The sequence below is a fragment of the Mustelus asterias genome, chromosome 11, assembly GCF_964213995.1.
Source record: "Mustelus asterias chromosome 11, sMusAst1.hap1.1, whole genome shotgun sequence".
In the NCBI taxonomy this organism is placed as follows: Eukaryota; Metazoa; Chordata; class Chondrichthyes; order Carcharhiniformes; family Triakidae; genus Mustelus; species Mustelus asterias.
Window position 1 is genome coordinate 111,394,169 of NC_135811.1, and position 19,593 is coordinate 111,413,761.

Below are 19,593 nucleotides of genomic sequence, written 5' to 3' on the forward strand. Positions count from 1 at the left end.
TGTTGATGATCTTGTGAAGAGTTAAGGTCACATGATATGGCTCTCATGCTTGTTGAATAAATTAATATTGCCTTTGTGCTTCAAACCAGTCAGTTGCTTTAACATCTGATAATCAAGCTGACAGAAGGAACTCTGTATAGGCAGGACAACTGTCCCCATCTACCCAGCGTCTGCTGAAAATTCTGTCCCATCACCAACAAACTGATTCCTTGCTATGTGCCTATTGAATCTTGCAAAGTCAATACCACCAGAAAAGCAAATCTTACACCACTGATTTTTCAGCCTGCCAACTTCTGAAGGAATTCTCGTGTGACTTTGATTCTGGACTCTGGGCCTCATGTGAACCAATATTTATTTGTTCTGTGGTTGCAGTACTGTAAAACCTTCTACTTGTTATTGCTTTCTACTGTATGTGTGTGGAGAAGGATAATTAGGTAATTACAGGCCGGTGAGCCTTACATCAGCGGGAGGGAAATTATTGGAGAGGATTCTTCGAGACAGGATTTATTCTCTCTTGGAAATAAGTGGACGTATTAGTGAGAGGCAACATGGTTTTGTGAAGGGGAAGTCGTGTCTCATGAACTTCATTGAGTTTTTCAAGGAAGTGACGAAGATAATTGATGAGGGTAGGGCAGTGTCTACATGGACTTCAGTAAGGTCTTTGACAAGGTCCCTCATGGCAGACTGGTGCAGAAGGTGAAGTCGCATGGAATCAGAGGTGAGCTGGCAAGGTGGATACAAAACTGGCTCAGTCAAAGAAGTCATGATGTGGAGATGCCGGCGTTGGACTGGGGTAAACACAGTAAGAAGTCTCACAACACCAGGTTAAAGTCCAACAGGTTTATTTGGTAGCAAATACCATAAGCTTTCGGAGCACAGCTCCTTCGTCAGATGGGGTGGATATCTGTTCTCCAACAGTGCACAGACACAGAAATCAAGTTACAGAATACTAATTAGAATGCAAATCTCTACAGCCAGCCAGGTCTTAAAGGTACAGATAATGTGGGTGGAGGGAGCATTCAACACAGGTTAAAGAGATGTGTATTGTCTCCAGACAGAACAGCTAGTGAGATTATTTCCAAGTTCTGTCTGGAGACAATACACATCTCTTTAACCTGTGTTGAATGCTCCCTCCACCCACATTATCTGTACCTTTAAGACCTGGCTGGCTGTAGAGATTTGCATTCTAATTAGTATTCTGTAACTTGATTTCTGTGTCTGTGCACTGTTGGAGAACAGATATCCACCCCATCTGACGAAGGAGCTGTGCTCCGAAAGCTTATGGTATTTGCTACCAAATAAACCTGTTGGACTTTAACCTGGTGTTGTGAGACTTCTTACTCAGTCAAAGAAGACAGAGGGTAGCAGTGAAAGGGTGCGTTTCCGAATGAAGGGCTGTGACAAATGGCGTTCCTCAGGGATCAGTGCTGGGACCTTTGCTGTTTGTAATATATATAAATGATTTGGAGGAAAATGTAACTGGTTTTATTAGTAAGTTTGCGGATGACACATAGGTTGGTGGATTTGCGGATAGCGATGAGGAACATCAGAGGATACAGCAGGATATAGATTGGTTGGAGACTTGGGCGGAGAGATGGCAGATGGAGTTTAATCCGGACAAATGTGAGGTAATGCATTTTGGAAGGTCTAATACGGATAGGAAATATACAGTAAATGACAGAACCCTTAAGAGTATTGATAGGCAAAGGGATCTGGGTGTACAGGTACACAGGTCACTGAAAGTGGCAATGCAGGTGGAGAAGGTAGTCAAGAAGGCATACGGCATGCTTGCCTTCATCGGCATTAAAAATTGGCAAGTCATGTTGCAGCTTTATAGAACCTTAGTTAGGCCGCACTTGGAATATAGAAGGATATGGAGGCTTTGGAGAGGGTACAGAAAAGATTTACCAGGATGCTACCTGGTATGGAGGGCATTAGCTATGAGGAGAGGTTGGAGAAACTTGGTTTGTTCTCACTGGAACGACGGAGGTTGAGGGGCGACCTGATAGAAGTCTACAAGATTATGAGAGGCAGGGACAGAGTGGATAGTCAGAAGCTTTTTCCCAGGGTGGAAGAGTCAATTACTAGGGGGCACAGGTTTAAGGTGCGAGGGGCAAGGTTTAAAGGAGATGTACAAGGCAAGTCTTTTTTACACAGAGGGTGGTGGGTGCCTGGAACCCGTTGCCGGGGGAGGTAGTGGAAGCAGATACAGTAGTGACTTTTAAGGGGCGTCTTGACAAATACATGAATAGGATGAGAATACAGGGATATGGTCCCTGGAAGGATAGGGGGTTTTAGTTAAGTCGGGCAGCATGGTAAGTGCAGGCTTGGAGGGCTGAAGGGCCTGTTCTTGTGGTGCAATTTTCTTTGTTCTTGTTCTTTGATATTGCAAATCCTCCTTTTTGTGGTTATAGAATGTGTGCAATAAACTAATCTGTTTGAGTTCATCATATCTCAAGTTTCTCAAGGATTATCAGTCGGCCTTGAATCATATAAAAATGAATGGTTGGGAAATACGCAACTGCTTTTTAAAAAGGGAACAAAGCAAAACACCTTTGTTTACAGATAAGTGACGAGAGGAGAAATTAATTGTTTGAATGGAATCCGCTCTGGTCTGTAACCATGGGTTTTTGGGGAGGGAGGAAGATAGGTGTCCAATTTCAGGGTTCTTGCTCTCACACACACACACTCATACAAACTCAATGACTCACTCACTCCCCACCTGGGTCTGCGAGGTTTGGATATTTTACTGCCAAGGAGGAATTTGGGATGCCTGTGAAGGTATCGAAAAGCTCTTCCTTACTCTGCCCTGTCTGAGATTCCAATTTCCAGCAGCAGGGTCCCGGGTGGGTGCTGCTGTTCTAACTGCGCTTCCTCATGACCTCCCCAGTCTGCTCTGCCATCCTGACCTCTGTGCTGCTTTATGGGGCTGGCACCTGCACTGGTGGTCGAGAGTGTGCAGTTAGGCCACTTACCTTCAAGCTGCTCCTCCAATCACAGACTATTTCTCTTCTGTATCTGCTGCAGATAATCTCATTTGCAGATGTCACTTCCATGTACCAGTATTTTGAACAGTATGCCTGCAAGCAGGATACAGAGGCATGGCGGGCTGTATTATAGCCCGCTGGATAACCCTGATCTAGCTGATGCTTCAATGCAATACTGAGAGTTTGCTGTATTGTCAGAGCAGACATTAAACAGAGGCTGCGTCTGCATCTCAGATGGAAGTAATGTTACATTAGCTAAAGAACAGGAGCATTTCTCAGTCCTCTGGTCAACATTTATCCCTCACAAGAAAGTTTTTAACCTTTAACTGAATCAGTATTCATTTTTATTTGAGTAACCAATATATTCACCACCAATATAATCAGTCTACCTCTAAGTCAATAGGAAATTGTGTTCCCAGCAGCACCAATGTTGAAAGTGCTGCACAAATTGATCTCAGCAGCACTTACTTTTGGAGGCATCAGCAAAGTTCCCAAAAGTCGCTTCCTGAGTGTGGATGAACTGATCTTTTCTTCCTCATCGGCCGAATGATGTACATCTTTAATTAAACAGGTCTTATGGATTGCCAACTCCTGAAGGGCCTGAATAAGAAAACATTGGAATCTCTGAATCACAAACTTGAGTTGAAATGTAAGCACTAAATATGCAACAATAAAGACAAAGATAAGATCAATTTGGATCTTGGGTTGTGCCGGCAAGGTACAATTAATATTTTTAAAGACTGTCTCTTTAATTCAAAGCAAAATGGAGCTGAAAAATGTCATCTGTTCTGCTACGAGTTATGCCCAACAAGAAGCCTGTGTGATAAAAGCAAAATACTGTGGATGCTGGAATCTGAAACAAAAACAGAAAACACTGGAAAATCTCAGCAGTTCTGATAGCATCTGTGGGGAAAGAATAGCTAACACTTCGATAAGTTGCTTCTTTGCATTTTCTCTCTGCGTCTTCCAGGACTTGGAGTCGATATCAAAACTCCTCAGCAAAGCTGAGACAGAGAGAGCAAGAGAAAGAGAATGTGCGTATGTGTGAGAGAGAGAAAGAGACATACACAGACAAGGAACAGCAGTTTCTGCAGTCTGCAGCACGTAAAGGCTATTTATTCTGTTAGTTACCGGAGATAATGCTGGTGAAAGCTTGTCAAGTGGTCAAAGAGAAGGAACCCACAACCACTTAAGAACACTGGAACATTCGCCCTGGGGAAGCCAGAAGGAATCACAGGTGTGGGCCTTACAGCTAAATTGATTAAGGAATTCTAAGGGGACGAGGGAAAATGACATTAGATAGTTGTTGGATGTTGTGACTCAGCCAAATGAGGAGACGTGAACCCACTGGCACCTGGGAGTTACTTTAGACTGTTTTCTGAAGAGACTGCCATTCCATGGAAAGCGTGCCATAAATTATATGTGGCATGGACTTGTAGATCCCAATGAGTCATTAATAGGGGGTATCTTTCCTCCAGTTTAGTGTTAGTTGCCTGCTAAGTAACGTTTAGTTGATGTTGCTTTTAGTTTGCTTGTTACAGCAAAAATCTTAAAACGTGCAATTTTGTGCAATTCATTTAAATTGGCCACTGGGAATTCAAACACTTTTTTAAAAAAAAGTTATCAGTCTCTTTGGGGATCAAAATAATAGGAATAAAGCACAAAACAGAGCTAGTGGTTGAGTCTGCAGAGGGCGCTTGTCCAGCTCCAACCTGTACAAATCCAGTTGCTGTATTTTGAGTTAGACAACAATTTGCATTTCCAACTCATGATGTTTCACAGAACTATTGCAAACTGGCACTAAATCGTGCAAATAGATATGATGACAGGTGATCAACAGTTTGCTCAAAGAGATAGCTTATAAGAACATAGGAAGCAGAAGTATCAGAACAGTAAGAGATAAGGAACTGGATGGAATGCCCAGATGGAATGCATCCCAGGGTACTGAAAGAATTCGCTGGACTCTGGGGTAGTGCCGCTGATTGGAAAACAGCTAGTGTTACGCCGCTGTTTAAAAAAGGAAGTAGACAAAAGGCGGGTAACTACAGGCTGGTTAGCTTGACGTCCGTAGTTGGGAAGATGCTGGAGTCCATCATTAAAGAGGAAATAGCAGAGCACCTGGGTGAGAATGGTTCGATCAAGGAGACGCAGCATGGATTCACGAAGGGAAGTCGTGTTTGACGAATTTACTGGATTTTTATGAAGATGTGACTAGTGCCGATGACAGAGGGGAACCGGTGGATGCGGTGTTTTTAGATTTCCAGAAGGCATCTGATAAGGTGCCTCACAAAAGGTTGCTGCAGAAGATTAGGGTACACGGAGTTGGGGGTAGGGTGTTAGCGTGCATTGGGGATTGGCTATCTAACAGGAAGCAGAGAGTTGGAATAAATGGGTGCTTTTCTGGTTGGCAGTTGGTGACCAGTGGCGTGCCGCAGGGATCGGTGCTGGGGCCTCAACTGTTTACCATTTACATAGATGATCTGGAGGAGGGGACTGAGTGTAGGGTAACAAAGTTTGCTGATGACACGAAGATGAGTGGGAAAGCGAATTGCGTGGAGGATGCGGAAAGTCTGCAGAGAGATTTGGATAGGCTGAGCGAGTGGGCGAGGATCTGGCAGATGGAATATAACGTTGGCAAATGTGAGGTTATCCACTTCGGAAGAAATAATAATAAATTGGAATATTATTTAAATGGAGAAAAATTACATGATGCTACTGTGCAGAGGGATCTGGGGTTCCTTGTGCACGAATCGCAAAAACTCAGTCTGCAAGTGCGGCAGGTGATCAAGAAGGTGAATGGAATGTTGGCCTTTATCACGAAGGGGATGGAGTATAAAAGCAGGGAGGTCTTGCTGCAACTATACAATGCACTGGTGAGGGCGGTATTGGAGTACTGTGTGCAGTTTTGGTTCCCTTATTTGCGAAAGGATATATTGGCCTTGGAGGGAGTGCAGAGAAGGTTCACCAGGTTGGTACCGGGGATGAGGGGGTTAGCTTATGAGGAGAGATTGAACAGATTGGGTCTGTACTCGTTGGAGTTTAGAAGGCTGAGGGGTGATCTTATAGAGACATATGAGATAATGAAGGGGCTGGATAGGGTAGAGAGATTCTTTCCACTTAGAAGGGAAACCAGAACTAGAGGGCACAGCCTCAAAATAAGTGGGGGCCGGTTCAGAACAGAGTTGAGGGGGAACTTCTTCTCTCAGAGGGTAGTGAATCTCTGGAATTCCCATTGAAGTGGTGGAGGCTTCCTTGTTGAATATGTTTAAATCACGGGTAGATAGATTTCTGATCAATAAGGGAATTAAGGGATATGGGGAGCAAGCGGGTAAGTGGAACTGATTCGCCTCAGATCAGCCATGATCTTGTTGAATGGCGGGGCAGGCCCGAGGGGCTAGATGGCCTACTCCTGCTCCTATTTCTTATGTTCTTAACAAGAGCAGTAGGACCCTCGAGCTTGCTCCAACATTCAATACGGTCGTGGCTGATCACTGTTATCAACTCCTCATTCCTATCATTCCTTATATCAAATGATTCCTCAAGAGATCAAAAATTCATCAATTTTAATCCTGAATAAAGTCAATGACGGTGGACCGAACCCCAGTGGTGCAGAGAATTCCAAAGACTCACAACCCTTTGAGTGACGAAATTTCTCTACTATTCCCTAATCCTACTTCCCCAATCCTGAAGCTGTGCCGCGTTCTAGATTCCCTAGCCAGGAAAAATCACTGTGCCTACCTTGTAGGGACCCTGCAAAATTTTCTATATTTCAATTAGATCACTCTTTAATCTTATAAACTTCAGAGATTGTGGGCAGGATTTTACATCCTCACTGGCCCCGAAACCATAAAATCCCACCTGAGGTCAACAGACCTTTCCATGATCCCCCCCCTCAACCGTTCTGATTCCCGTGGCGGGTGGGATGGTAAAATTCCGGCCTATATGTTCACTTTACTCAACCTATCTATTTTTATCAAAGTGAATAACCTCACGCTTCCCCATATTATACTCCAAATGCTACCCTGTTGCTCATTCGCTCAATCTGCCCAGATCTTTTTGTGTCCTCCTCACACTGTACATTCCCACCAAATCATAGGACTTTCAACCTGTCTAAATCAATAATACAGCTTGCAAATAGCTGAAGCCTCAGCACTGATCCTTACAGCATTCCAGGAGTTACAACCATGCCAACTTAAGAACGCCTTGTTTATGCCTGCTCTCTGCTTCCTATCCAATAACCAATTCTCCATCCATACTAATATATTACTCCAAACTCTATGCATCCCTAAGTATCATCCTTTTGCATGTGGCACCTTTTGGAAATACTTGGAGATACTTCTACCAGACACTTGCAGCAGTTCAAGGAGAATGTCTCATCATCATCTTCTTTAGGCAATTAGAGTCATAGAGTATTTTACCTCGGTTTTCACAGAGGAGAAGGACCTGGGTGGATGTACTGCGGGCTTGCGGTGGACTGAAAAGATTGAGTATGTGGACTTTAACAAAGAGGTTGTGCTGGAATCTTTGAATGGCATCAAGATAGATAAGTCGCTGGGTCCGGATGGGATGTACCCCAGGTTACAGTGGGAGGCGAGGGAAGAGATTGCAGAGCCTCTGGCAATGATCTTTGCGTCGTCGATGGAGACGGGAGAAGTCCCGGAGGATTGCGGATGTGGTTCCAATTTTCAAGAAGGAGAATAGGGATAGCCCAGGAAATTACCGACCGGTGAGTCTAACCTCAGTGGTTGGTAAGCTGATGGAGAAGATCCTGAGGGACAAGATTTATGAGCATTTAGAGAGGTTTAGTATGCTCAAGAATACTCAGCATGGCTTTGTCAAAGGCAGATCGTGCCTTACGAGCCTAGTGGAGTTCTTAGAAAATGTGACTAAACACATTGACGAAGGGAAAGCGGTAGATGTGGTTTTTATGGATTTTAGCAAGGCGTTCGATAAGGTCCCCATGCAAGGCTTCTAGAAAAAATGAGAGGGCATGGGATCCAAGGGGCTGCTGCCCTGTGGATCCAGAACTGGCTTGCCCAAAGGAGGCAGAGAGTGTGTATAGATGGGTCTTTTTCTAAATGGAGGTCGGTCACCAGTGGTGTGCCCCAGGGATCTGTTCTGGGACCTTTGCTGTTTGTCATTTTCATAAATGACCTGGATGAGGAAGTGGAGGGATGGGTTGGTAAGTTTGCCGACGACACGAAGGTTGGTGGTGTTGTGGATAGTCTGGAGGGATGTCAGAAGTTACAGAGGGACATAGATAGGATGCAAGGCTGGGCGGAGAAGCGGCAGATGGACTTCAACCCAGATAAATGCGCAGTGGTCCATTTTGGCAGGTCAAATGGGATGAAGGAGTGCAATATAAAGGGAAAGACTCTTAGTACTGTAGAGGATCAGAAGGACCTTGTGGTCCGGGTCCATAGGACTCTAAAATCGGCCCCGCAGGTGGAGGAGGTGGTTAAGAAGGCGTATGATGTGCCTGTTTTGTGCTGTAGTTTTTCTATGTTTCTTCTTCTATGTCATAGAGATTTACAGCATGGAAGGATGGGAAATAACTGCTGGCCATGCCGGACTTCATGATTGAGTTAAAGAAAGGTATTGAAAATCTACAATGCCTTCCGAATTTCATATGTATGAGCTTTATTAAAATGGCAAAAGATTGGTTAATACTTCAGGGTGCTGCTGAAACCAATGTAAAATATAAATGGGAAGTTAAAAGCAAAAACAAAATCCTATTAAAAGTTTGGTCAACAAACTCAGTATCAGCCTGACAAAACATAGGGGATTTTGGCTCCATAGAAAGAGATATTGAGTACAAAAGCAGGGAGTTATACTGATCTTACATAATCATAGAATCTCTATATTGCAGAATGAGACCATTTGGCCCATCAGGTCTGCACCGACTCAACAACAGAATATTTCACCCAGGTCTTATCCGCATAACTCCATGCATTCACCCCACTAATCCCTCTAACCTACACATCTTGAGACACTAAGGGGCAATTTAGCATGGCCAATTCACCTAACCTGCACATCTTTGGACTGTGGGAGGAAACCGGAACACCCAGAGGAAACCGCACACAGATACAGGGAGAATGTGCAAACTCCACAGACAGTCACCTAAGGCTGGAATTGAACCCAAGTTCCTGGCGCTGTGAAGCAGCATGTTAAGCACTGTGCCGTCCCAAGGCTCTGGTTAGGCCACAACTAGAGAACTGCATCTCATTCTGGTCACCACACTTCAGAATAAAGTTCATGATGTCTTCTCTTAAATTCTTTCTGAAGCCTTCAGACAGAATCCAAGTGCTGTGCAAGCTTTTGTCCACATTTTCTATAGCTCACCAAAATCAAGGTCTTTTCCCTTAAATTGGAGGAGATAAATGTCCTTCCAATCTTTAAAAAAGTCAAGATGGATCCTGGAAACTAGAGACTCAATTGTTTGACAGCGGTAGTAGAAAAGAGGCTTGATAGTGTCATTAATGATGCAATATATGACTACTCAGATAGAGAGGGACATATCAGGGACACATAGCATGACTTCAAATAAAAAGATCCTGTCACTAACTTTATTGTATTTTTTGGAGAAGTTACCAAGGCAGGCTTGATGGGCTGAATGGCCTACTCCTGCTCCTATGTTCTACACTGGATGAGGAAAGTCCAGTAAACATTGCCTAATTGGACTTCCAGCTTTTGATAAGGTAGCATGCAAGCAGCCTCTAGTAATGGTAACAATATACAGCACTGGACTGAGAATTGTCTGAAAGCTCACTGCATAGCGGATCTTCTTGAAGACTAGTCAGCATTCCGTTTCTCCACAGGGTTCAATATTCGGATAGAAACATAGAAGATAGGAGCAGGAGGAGGCCATTTGGCCCTTCGAGTCTGCTCCGCCATTCGTCACGATCATGGCAGATCATCCAACTCATTAGCCTAGAGCTGCTTTTCCCCCCATAACCTTTGATCCCATTCACCCCAAATGCTATATCCAGCCGCCTCTTGAATACATTCAATGTTTTGGCATCAACTACTTCCTGTGGTAATGAATTCCACTGGCTCACCACTCTTTGGGTGAAGAAACGTCTCCCCATCTCCATCCTAATGGTCTACCCTGAAAACTCAGACTGTGGCCCTGGGTTCTGGACACCCTCCCCCCACCATCAGGAACATCCTCCCTGCATCTACCCTGTCTAGTCCTGTTAGAATTTTATAAGTCTCTATGAGATTCCCCCCTTCATTCGTCTGAACTCCAGCGAAAACAATCCTAACCTAGCCAATCACTCCTCATACATCAGTCCCGTCATCCCTGGAATCAGCCTGGTAAACCTTCGCTGCACTCCCTTGAGAGCAAGAACATCCTTTCAAAGAAAAGGAGACCAAAACTGCACACAATATTCTAGGTTTGGCCTCACCAAGGCCCTGTATAATTGCAACAACACATCCCTGCTCCTGTACTCGAAACCTCTCGCAATGAAGGCCAACATGTCATTTGCCTTCTTTAACACCTGCTGCACCTGCGCACTTACCTTCAGTGACTGGTCCACAAGGACATCCAGGTTCCGCTGCACACTCCCCTCTCCCAATTTACAGCCATTCAGGTAGTAATCTGCCGCCTTGTTTTTGCTTCCAAAGTGAATAACCTCACACTTATCCAAATTATACTGCATCTGCCATTGAGTAGCCCACTCACCCAACCTGTCCAGATCATTCTGAAGGCTCTCTGCACCCTCATCACAGTTCACCCTCCCACCCAATTTGGTATCACCTGCAAACTTTGAGATGTTATATTTTGTTCTCTCATCCAAATCATTAATATATATTATGAATAGCTGGGGTCCCAGCACCGATCCCTATGGCACCCCACTAGTTAATGCCTGCCAATTTGGACAGGACCCATTAATTCTGACTCTTTGTTTCCTCTCTGCCAACCAGTTTTCTATCCATCTCAATACACTTCCCCCAATCCCATGCACTTTAATCTTGTATGATAAACTCTTACGCAGGATTTTGTCAAACGCTTTGTGAAAGTCCAAATATAGCACATCTACTGGTTCCCCCTTGTCAACTCTACTAGTTACATATTCAAAGAATTCCAACAGATTTGTCAAGCATGATTTCATAGAATCATAGAATCCCTACAGTACAGAAAGAGGCCATTCGGCTCATCGAGTCTGCACCGACCACAATCCCACCCAGGCCCTACCCCCATACCCCTACATATTTTACCCACTAATCCCTCTAACCTACGCATCTCAGGACACTAAGGGGCAATTTTAGCATGGCCAATCAACCTAACCCGCACATCTTTGGACTGTGGGAGGAAACCGGAGCACCTGGAGGAAACCCATGCAGACACGAGGAGAATGTGCAAACTCCACACAGACAGTGACCCAAGCCGGGAATTGAACCCAGGTCCCTGGAGCTGACAAGCAGCAGTGCTAACCACTGTGCTACCGTGCCGCCCACCTTCATAAATCCATGCTGACTCTGTCCGATCCTGCCACTGCTTTCTAAATGCTCCGCTATAAAGTCCTTGATAATGGATTTGAGAATTTTCCCCACTACCGATGTTAAGCTTACTGGTCTATAAGTCCCTGTTTTCTCTCTACCTCCCTATTTGAATATTGGAGTCACATTAGCTACCGTCCAATCTGCAGGGACTGTTCCAGAGTCTATAGAATCCTGGAAGATGCCAACCAATATATCCACTATTTCGAGAGCCATTTGCTTAAGTACTCTGGGATGTAAATTATCAGTTGATTATCAGGATCTTTGCTCTTTATTATTTTTATTAATGATCTAGATGCAGGCATTGAGGAAATGAGCTCTAATGATGCCAAGATACGTGCATGAATTAAGAGTGTAGACAATTCTTGACGACAATGGACAAATCCAAATGCGACTCATGACTACCAAATGGTTAACTTGTACGAATGCAGTGTCCTGCATGTGTGCAGAGAGAGAGATCTGGATATTTTATGCATAGATCTCTGAAAGTCCCTGGCTATGCCATGGAGAAAGGGCAAAAGTGAATAGGCTGTTAGGGTGCATTTACCGGACAATTAACTATAAAACAAAGCATACTATTTTGTCCTTTTACAAGACCTTTGTTAGGCCTCAGTTCCTGTACTTATTCCCAGAGTACAATGGGACTACATACAGAAGATGGAACAGGAAAGACATAGATCTAGTTTTACTGAGTTTCTTTACAAAATACCATTCATATGTTGAAAGTACGTATACATTCACTATGTTGACATACATGTGATTAACTGATGCAGGCAATGATTGAATATTCACTCTAGCATCCTGCAATGTTTTGTTCTATTAAAGATACCACACAAATCAAAAATGCCAGATTCTAGACATTGTTTTGTATACGTTACATTTTCTAGTCGCTTTCTGTTCACTGCTTCTCCACCCTTTTGGGTCTCATCACTGACCACAATGCAGTTTAGTTTTGGATCAGTAATTGCTGGTCCATACGGATCACTCAAAGGGACAAGATCATATTGTACAGCAGGATTCACATCCAGTAGGAACTTCCTCAGCTTCTCAACACGTTCTTGGTAAGGTTCAATGAGCTCCTTTAGCACCTTTCCTGCAATAAAAAGTGAAACTTAAAAGAACTCTTAAAAAGATTACCTGCCTCGGTAGGATTGGCTTTATTTTTTGTGTTAAATTATTCTCCACAGACCATTTATTCATAACTTAAAATGAGCTGCTTTGTTCATCATTATGGCAATCAGAGAGAAATAGAATCACCCAATTTGGTCCTGAAACATCAGGTTTACAAGAATGGTTGGAATGCGAGTCTTTACAGGTAATCAAGTCTTAAAGGTACAGTTGACTGTACCTTTAAGACTCGATTACCTGTAAAGACTCACATTCCAACCATTATCTTGTAAATTGAGTTTGTGTCTTTATATGCCCTGTTTGTGAACACAACTCCCACTCACCTGATGAAGGAGCTTGAGACTCTGAAAGCTAGTGCTGCCAAATAAACCTGTTGGACTTTAACTTGGTGTTGTGAGACTTCTTCCTGTTCTCCTTGGACAGAAGGAGGCTAACAGGAGATTTGCTAGAGATGTTCAAAATCATGAGGGGACCGGATGGAGTCGATATGGAGAAACAGTTCCCGCTGATAAAAGGATCAAGAACGAGAGGGCACAGATTTAAAGTGATTTGCAAAAGAGGTGAGGAAAAACCTTTTCCCACAATGTCTGGTTTGGGTCTGAAATGCACTGCCTGGAAGTGTGATGGAGGCAGGTTCAATCAACGCATTCAAGAGGGTATTAAATGATTATCGGAACAGAAAATTGTATAGGGATATGGGAAGAAGCAGGGAATGGCATTAACTCATGATGCTCATTTGGAGAGCTGGTGCAGACACATGGAAACATAGAAACCAGAAACCATTCGGCCCTTCGAGCCTGCTCCACCATTCATTTTGATCATGGCTGATCATCGAATTCAATATCCTGATCCCCCCTTCCCCCCGCCATATCCCTCGATCCCTTTAGCCCCAAGAGTTATATCTAATTTCTTCTTGAAATCAGGAAATGTTTTTGCCTCAACTACATTCTGTGGTAGCGAATTCCACACATTCACCACCCTCTGGGTGAAGAAATTTCTCCTCACACCAGTATTAAAAAGTTTACCCCTTATCTTCATGCTATGACCCCTGGTTCTGGACTCCCCCACCATTGGGAACATTCTTTCTGAATCTACTGTCTAACCCTATTAGAATTTTATAAGTTTCTATGAGATCCCTTCTCACTCTTCTAAACTCCAGTGAACATAATTCTAACGGGCTTAGTCTCTCTTCATACGACAGACCTACCATCCCAGGAGTCAGCCTGGTAAACCTTCGCTGTATTCCCTCTATAGCAAGGACATCCTTCCTCAGATAAGGACACCAAAATTGCTCACAATACTCCAGGCATGGCCTCACCAATGTCCTATACAATTGCAGCAAAACATCCCTCTCCCTGTACTCAAATCCTCTCACTATGTAGGCCAACATACCACTTGCCATCTTTACTGCCTGCTGTACCTGCATGCTAACTTTCAGTGACTTATACCCAAGGACACCAAGTTCTTACTGAGTATCCTCCTCTCTCAGTTTATACCCATTCAAGTAATAATCTGTCTTCCTATTATTATTACCAAAGTGGATACCTCACATTTTTTCACATTATACTGTAACTGCCATGCACATGTCCACACACCCAGAGTATCCAAATCACGCTAAAGCATCTCTGCATCCTCCTCACAGTTCACCCTCCCACCCACTGCTGCCTTACAGCGCCAGGGACCCGGGTTTGATTCCCGTTTTGGGTCACTATCTGTGTGGAGCTTGCACGTTCTCCCCGTGTCTGCATGGGTTTCCTCCGGGTGCTCCAGTTTCCTCCCACAATCTGAAAGACGTGCTAGTTAGGTGCACTGACCCGAACAGGTGCCGGTCTGTGGCGACTAGGGGAATTTCACAGTAACTTCATTGCAGTGTTAATGTAAGCTTTACTTGTGACTAATAAATAAACTTTACTTTTACTTTACCAACAATGTATCATCTGCAAATTTGGAGACAATACATTCAGTTCCCTTTTCCAATCATTAATATATAATGTGAACAATTGGGGTCCTAGAGGAACCCCACTAGTCACTGACTGCCAATCAGAAAAAGACCCATTTATTCCAACTCTTTGCTTCCTATCTGCTAACCAGCTTTCTATCCATCTCAAGACATTACCTGAAATTCTCTGTGCTTTAACTTTATATAGTAAAGCATGGGGATGGTGCCAGAGGACTGGAGAATAGCGAATGTTGTTCCTCTGTTTAAGAAAGGGAATAGAAATGACCCTGGTAATTATAGACCGGTTAGTCTTACTTCGGTGGTTGGTAAATTGATGGAAAAGGTCCTTAGGGATGGGATTTACGACCATTTAGAAAGATGCGGATTAATCCGGGATAGTCAGCACGGATTCGTGAAGGGTAAGTCGTGCCTCACAAATTTGATTGAATTTTTTGAGGAGGTAACTAAGTGTGTTGATGAAGGTAGGGCAGTTGATGTCATATACATGGATTTTAGTAAGGCGTTTGATAAGGTCCTCCATGGTCGGCTTATGATGAAAGTAAGGAGGTGTGGGATAGAGGGAAAGTTGGCCGATTGGATAGGTAACTGGCTATCTGATCAAAGTAAGAAGTCTCACAACACCAGGTTAAAGTCCAACAGGTTTATTTGGTAGCAAATACCATAAGCTTTCGGAGCAATGCTCCTTCGTCAGATGGAGTGGTCTCTGTTCTCAAACAGGGCACAGACACAGAAATCAAATTACAGAATACTGATTAGAATGCAAATCTCTACAGCCAGCCAGGTCTTAATGACACGGTGGACAGAGTACCCTTCGTCGTCCAGTACTTCCCCGGAGCGGAGAAGCTACGGCATCTCCTCCGGAGCCTTCAACATGTCATTGATGAAGACGAACATCTCGCCAAGGCCATCCCCACACCCCCACTTCTTGCCTTCAAACAACCACGCAACCTCAAACAGACCATTGTCCGCAGCAAACTACCCAGCCTTCAGGAGAACAGTGACCACGACACCACACAACCCTGCCACACCAACCTCTGCAAGACGTGCCGGATCATCAACACGGATGCCATCATCTCACTTGAGAACACCATCTACCAGGTACACGGTACCTACTCTTGCAACTCTGTGTCTGTGCCCTGTTTGAGAACAGAGACCACTCCATCTGACGAAGGAGCATTGCTCCGAAAGCTTATGGTATTTGCTACCAAATAAACCTGTTGGACTTTAACCTGGTGTTGTGAGACTTCTTACTGTGCTTACCCCAGTCCAACGCCGGCATCTCCACATCATGACTACCATCGACGCCACAAACTGCCGGCTCCAAGTGGAGAGGATCTCCAAGAAGATCGCGCATATCGACACAGACATCAAGTTTCTACAAACATGCAAGAAAGCAGACAAGATACCGAAAGGACTACGGATCACGAACCCACTCAGGTCAACCTTTAACACGGACTACGCTGAGAGACTGTGCCGTCGCACCTCTCTCACCCTCCTCAAACACCTCATACACCAACTCTACAGCAAACGCCGCAGCCTGGAAACCAAGATCGAATCCATAGTCTCAACCTGCGCTCAGGACGCAGACCAGCTGCGAAACTCTGCCAAGCAGACGAGACTAAGGAACTACACCATCTACATGCACACCAAGAACAGGAAACTTGAGAAACTCGGCATCACCACCAGCAGCAACCAAGCCTCCCCCGGTACCACAGTAGAAAACAGTACCACTGCAGGAAAGTCCATTGTCAACCTATCGGACTACACACTTCAGCCAGATGAAATGGAAGTTCTCAGCCGAGGGCTCAACTTTTGCCCCACTACCAAAATAGACCCCATCAGACTCGCGGCGGACACAGAGGAATTCATCAGGCGAATGAGGCTGCGGGAGTTCTTCCACAAACCCCAAGAGGCCAACAGCGAACGCAATGAGACAGCTAATGAACCGGAACAGCAGACAGAGAGACCCGCACTGCAACCGAAGAGGAAAGAGTCGAATTGGAATCCTCCGGAAGGCAGGTGCCGTCGACTTGACATGTATGCCCAAGCCATCAGGAGGTGCGTCAACACCAAATTCATCAGCCGCACTCACAAGACAGCACCGAACATCACACAAGCACAACGCAACGCCATCCACGCTGTCAAGACCAACCACAGCATTGTCATCAAACCAGCAGACAAAGGAGGGGCCATCGTCATACTGAACAGAACGGATTACTGCAAAGAAGTGTACCGACAACTGAACAACGAGGAACACTACAGACAGTTACCCACAGATCCGACCAAAGAACACACCCGTCAACTCAACACTCTGATCAAAACCTTTGATCCGGACCTTCAGAGCACCCTCCGTGCTCTCATCCCACGTACTCCACGCATTGGAGATCTCTACTGCCTCCCAAAAATACACAAGGCAAACACACCCGGCCGCCCCATCGTTTCAGGCAATGGAACCCTGTGCGAGAACCTCTCCGGCTATGTCGAGGGCATCCTGAAACCCATTGTACAAAGAACCCCCAGCTTTTGTCGCGACACTACGGACTTCCTACAGAAACTCAACACACATGGAGCAGTTGAATCAGGAGCACTCCTCGTCACAATGGATGTCTCGGCACTCTACACCAGCATCCCCCACGATGATGGCATTGCTGCAACGGCCTCAGTACGCAATGCCGTCAACTGCCAGTTTCCAGATGCAATTTTACATCTCATCCGCTTCATCCTGGATCACAATATCTTCACCTTCAACAACCAGTTCTTCATCCAGACACACGGAACAGCCATGGGGACAAAATTCGCACCTCAATATGCCAACATCTTCATGCACAGGTTCGAACAAGACTTCTTCACCGCACAGGACCTTCAACCGATGCTATACACTAGATACATCGATGATATTTTCTTCCTTTGGAGTCATGGTGAGCAATCACTGAAACAACTATACGATGACATCAACAAGTTCCATCCCACCATCAGACTCACCATGGACTACTCTCCGGAATCGGTTGCATTCTTGGACACACGCATCTCCATTAAGGACAGTCACCTCAGCACCTCACTGTACCGCAAGCCCACGGATAACCTCATGATGCTCCACTTCTCCAGCTTCCACCCTAAACACGTAAAAGAAGCCATCCCCTACGGACAAGCCCTCCGAATACACAGGATCTGCTCGGATGAGGAGGATCGCAACAGACACCTCCAGACGCTGAAAGATGCCCTCATAAGAACAGGATATGGCGCTCGACTCATCGATCAACAGTTCCAACGCGCCACAGCGAAAAACCGCACCGACCTCCTCAGAAGACAAACACGGGACACGGTGGACAGAGTACCCTTCGTCGTCCAGTACTTCCCCGGAGCGGAGAAGCTACAGCATCTCCTCCGGAGCCTTCAACATGTCATTGATGAAGACAAACATCTCGCCAAGGCCATCCCCACACCCCCACTTCTTGCCTTCAAACAACCACGCAACCTCAAACAGACCATTGTCCGCAGCAAACTACCCAGCCTTCAGGAGAACAGTGACCACGACACCACACAACCCTGCCACAGCAACCTCTGCAAGACGTGCCGGATCATCAACACGGATGCCATCATCTCACGTGAGACACCATCTACCAGGTACACGGTACCTACTCTTGCAACTCGGCCAACGTTATCTACCTGATACGCTGCAAGAAAGGATGTCCCGAGGCATGGTACATTGGGGAAACCATGCAGACGCTACGACAACGGATGAATGAACACCGCTCGACAATCACCAGGCAAGACTGTTCTCTTCCTGTGGGGGAGCACTTCAGCAGTCACGGGCATTCAGCCTTGGATCTTCAGGTAAGCGTTCTCCAAGGCGGCCTTCACGACACACGACAGCGTAGAGTCACTGAGCAGAAACTGATAGCCAAGTTCCGCACACATGAGGACGGTCTAAACCGGGATGTTGGATTTATGTCACATTATCAGTAACCCCCACAGCTTGCCTCCTGGACTTGCACAATTTCACAAGCTGTACTGTCTGGAGACAATACACATCTCTTTAACCTGTGTTGAATGCTCCCTCCACCTACATTGTCTGTACATTTAAGACCTGGCTGGCTGTAGAGGTTTGCATTCTAATCAGTATTCTGTAATTTGATTTCTGTGTCTGTGCCCTGTTTGAGAACAGAGACCACTCCATCTGACGAAGGAGCATTGCTCCGAAAGCTTATGGTATTTGCTACCAAATAAACCTGTTGGACTTTAACCTGGTGTTGTGAGACTTCTTACTGTGCTTACCCCAGTCCAACGCCGGCATCTCCACATCATATCTGATCAAAGACAGAGGGTGGTGGTGGATGGAAAATTTTCGGACTGGACGCAGGTTGCTAGCGGAGTGCCACAGGGGTCAGTGCTTGGTCCTCTGCTCTTTGTGATTTTTATTAATGACTTAGAGGAGGGGGCTGAAGGGTGGATCAGTAAATTTGCTGATGACACCAAGATTGGTGGAGTAGTGGATGAGGTGGAGGGCTGTTGTAGGCTGCAAAGAGACATAGATAGGATGCAAAGCTGGGCTGAAAAATGGCAAATGGAGTATAACCCTGATAAATGTGAGGTGATTCATTTTGGTAGGACTAATTTAAATGTGGATTACAGGGTCAAAGGTAGGGTTCTGAAGTCTGTGGAGGAACAGAGAGATCTTGGGGTCCATATCCACAGATCTCTGAAGGTTGCCACTCATGTGGATAGAGCTGTGAAGAAGGCCTATAGTGTGTTAGCTTTTATTAACAGGGGGTTGGAGTTTAAGAGCCGTGGGGTTATGCTGCAACTGTACAGGACCTTGGTGAGACCACATTTGGAATATTGTGTGCAGTTCTGGTCACCTCACTATAAGAAGGATGTGGAAGCGCTGGAAAGAGTGCAGAGGAGATTTACCAGGATGCTGCCTGGTTTGGAGGGTAGGTCTTATGAGGAAAGGTTGAGGGAGCTAGGGCTGTTCTCTCTGGAGCGGAGGAGGCTGAGGGGAGACTTAATAGA

General features: G+C 45.2%; 1 protein-coding gene across 1 annotated transcript in view; it reads right to left on the reverse strand.

Annotated features, from left to right (window-relative positions):
- coasy (CoA synthase) overlaps nucleotides 1-19,593 on the reverse strand; it is a 68,271-nt gene that overhangs the window by 34,872 nt on the left and 13,806 nt on the right. The window contains exons 3-4 of the mRNA XM_078224298.1: nucleotides 12,371-12,585; nucleotides 3,456-3,587 (exon numbers count right to left, since the gene is read on the reverse strand). Coding sequence (XP_078080424.1) covers nucleotides 3,456-3,587; nucleotides 12,371-12,585 — 347 coding nt within the window. The remainder of the gene's footprint in view (nucleotides 1-3,455; nucleotides 3,588-12,370; nucleotides 12,586-19,593) is intronic.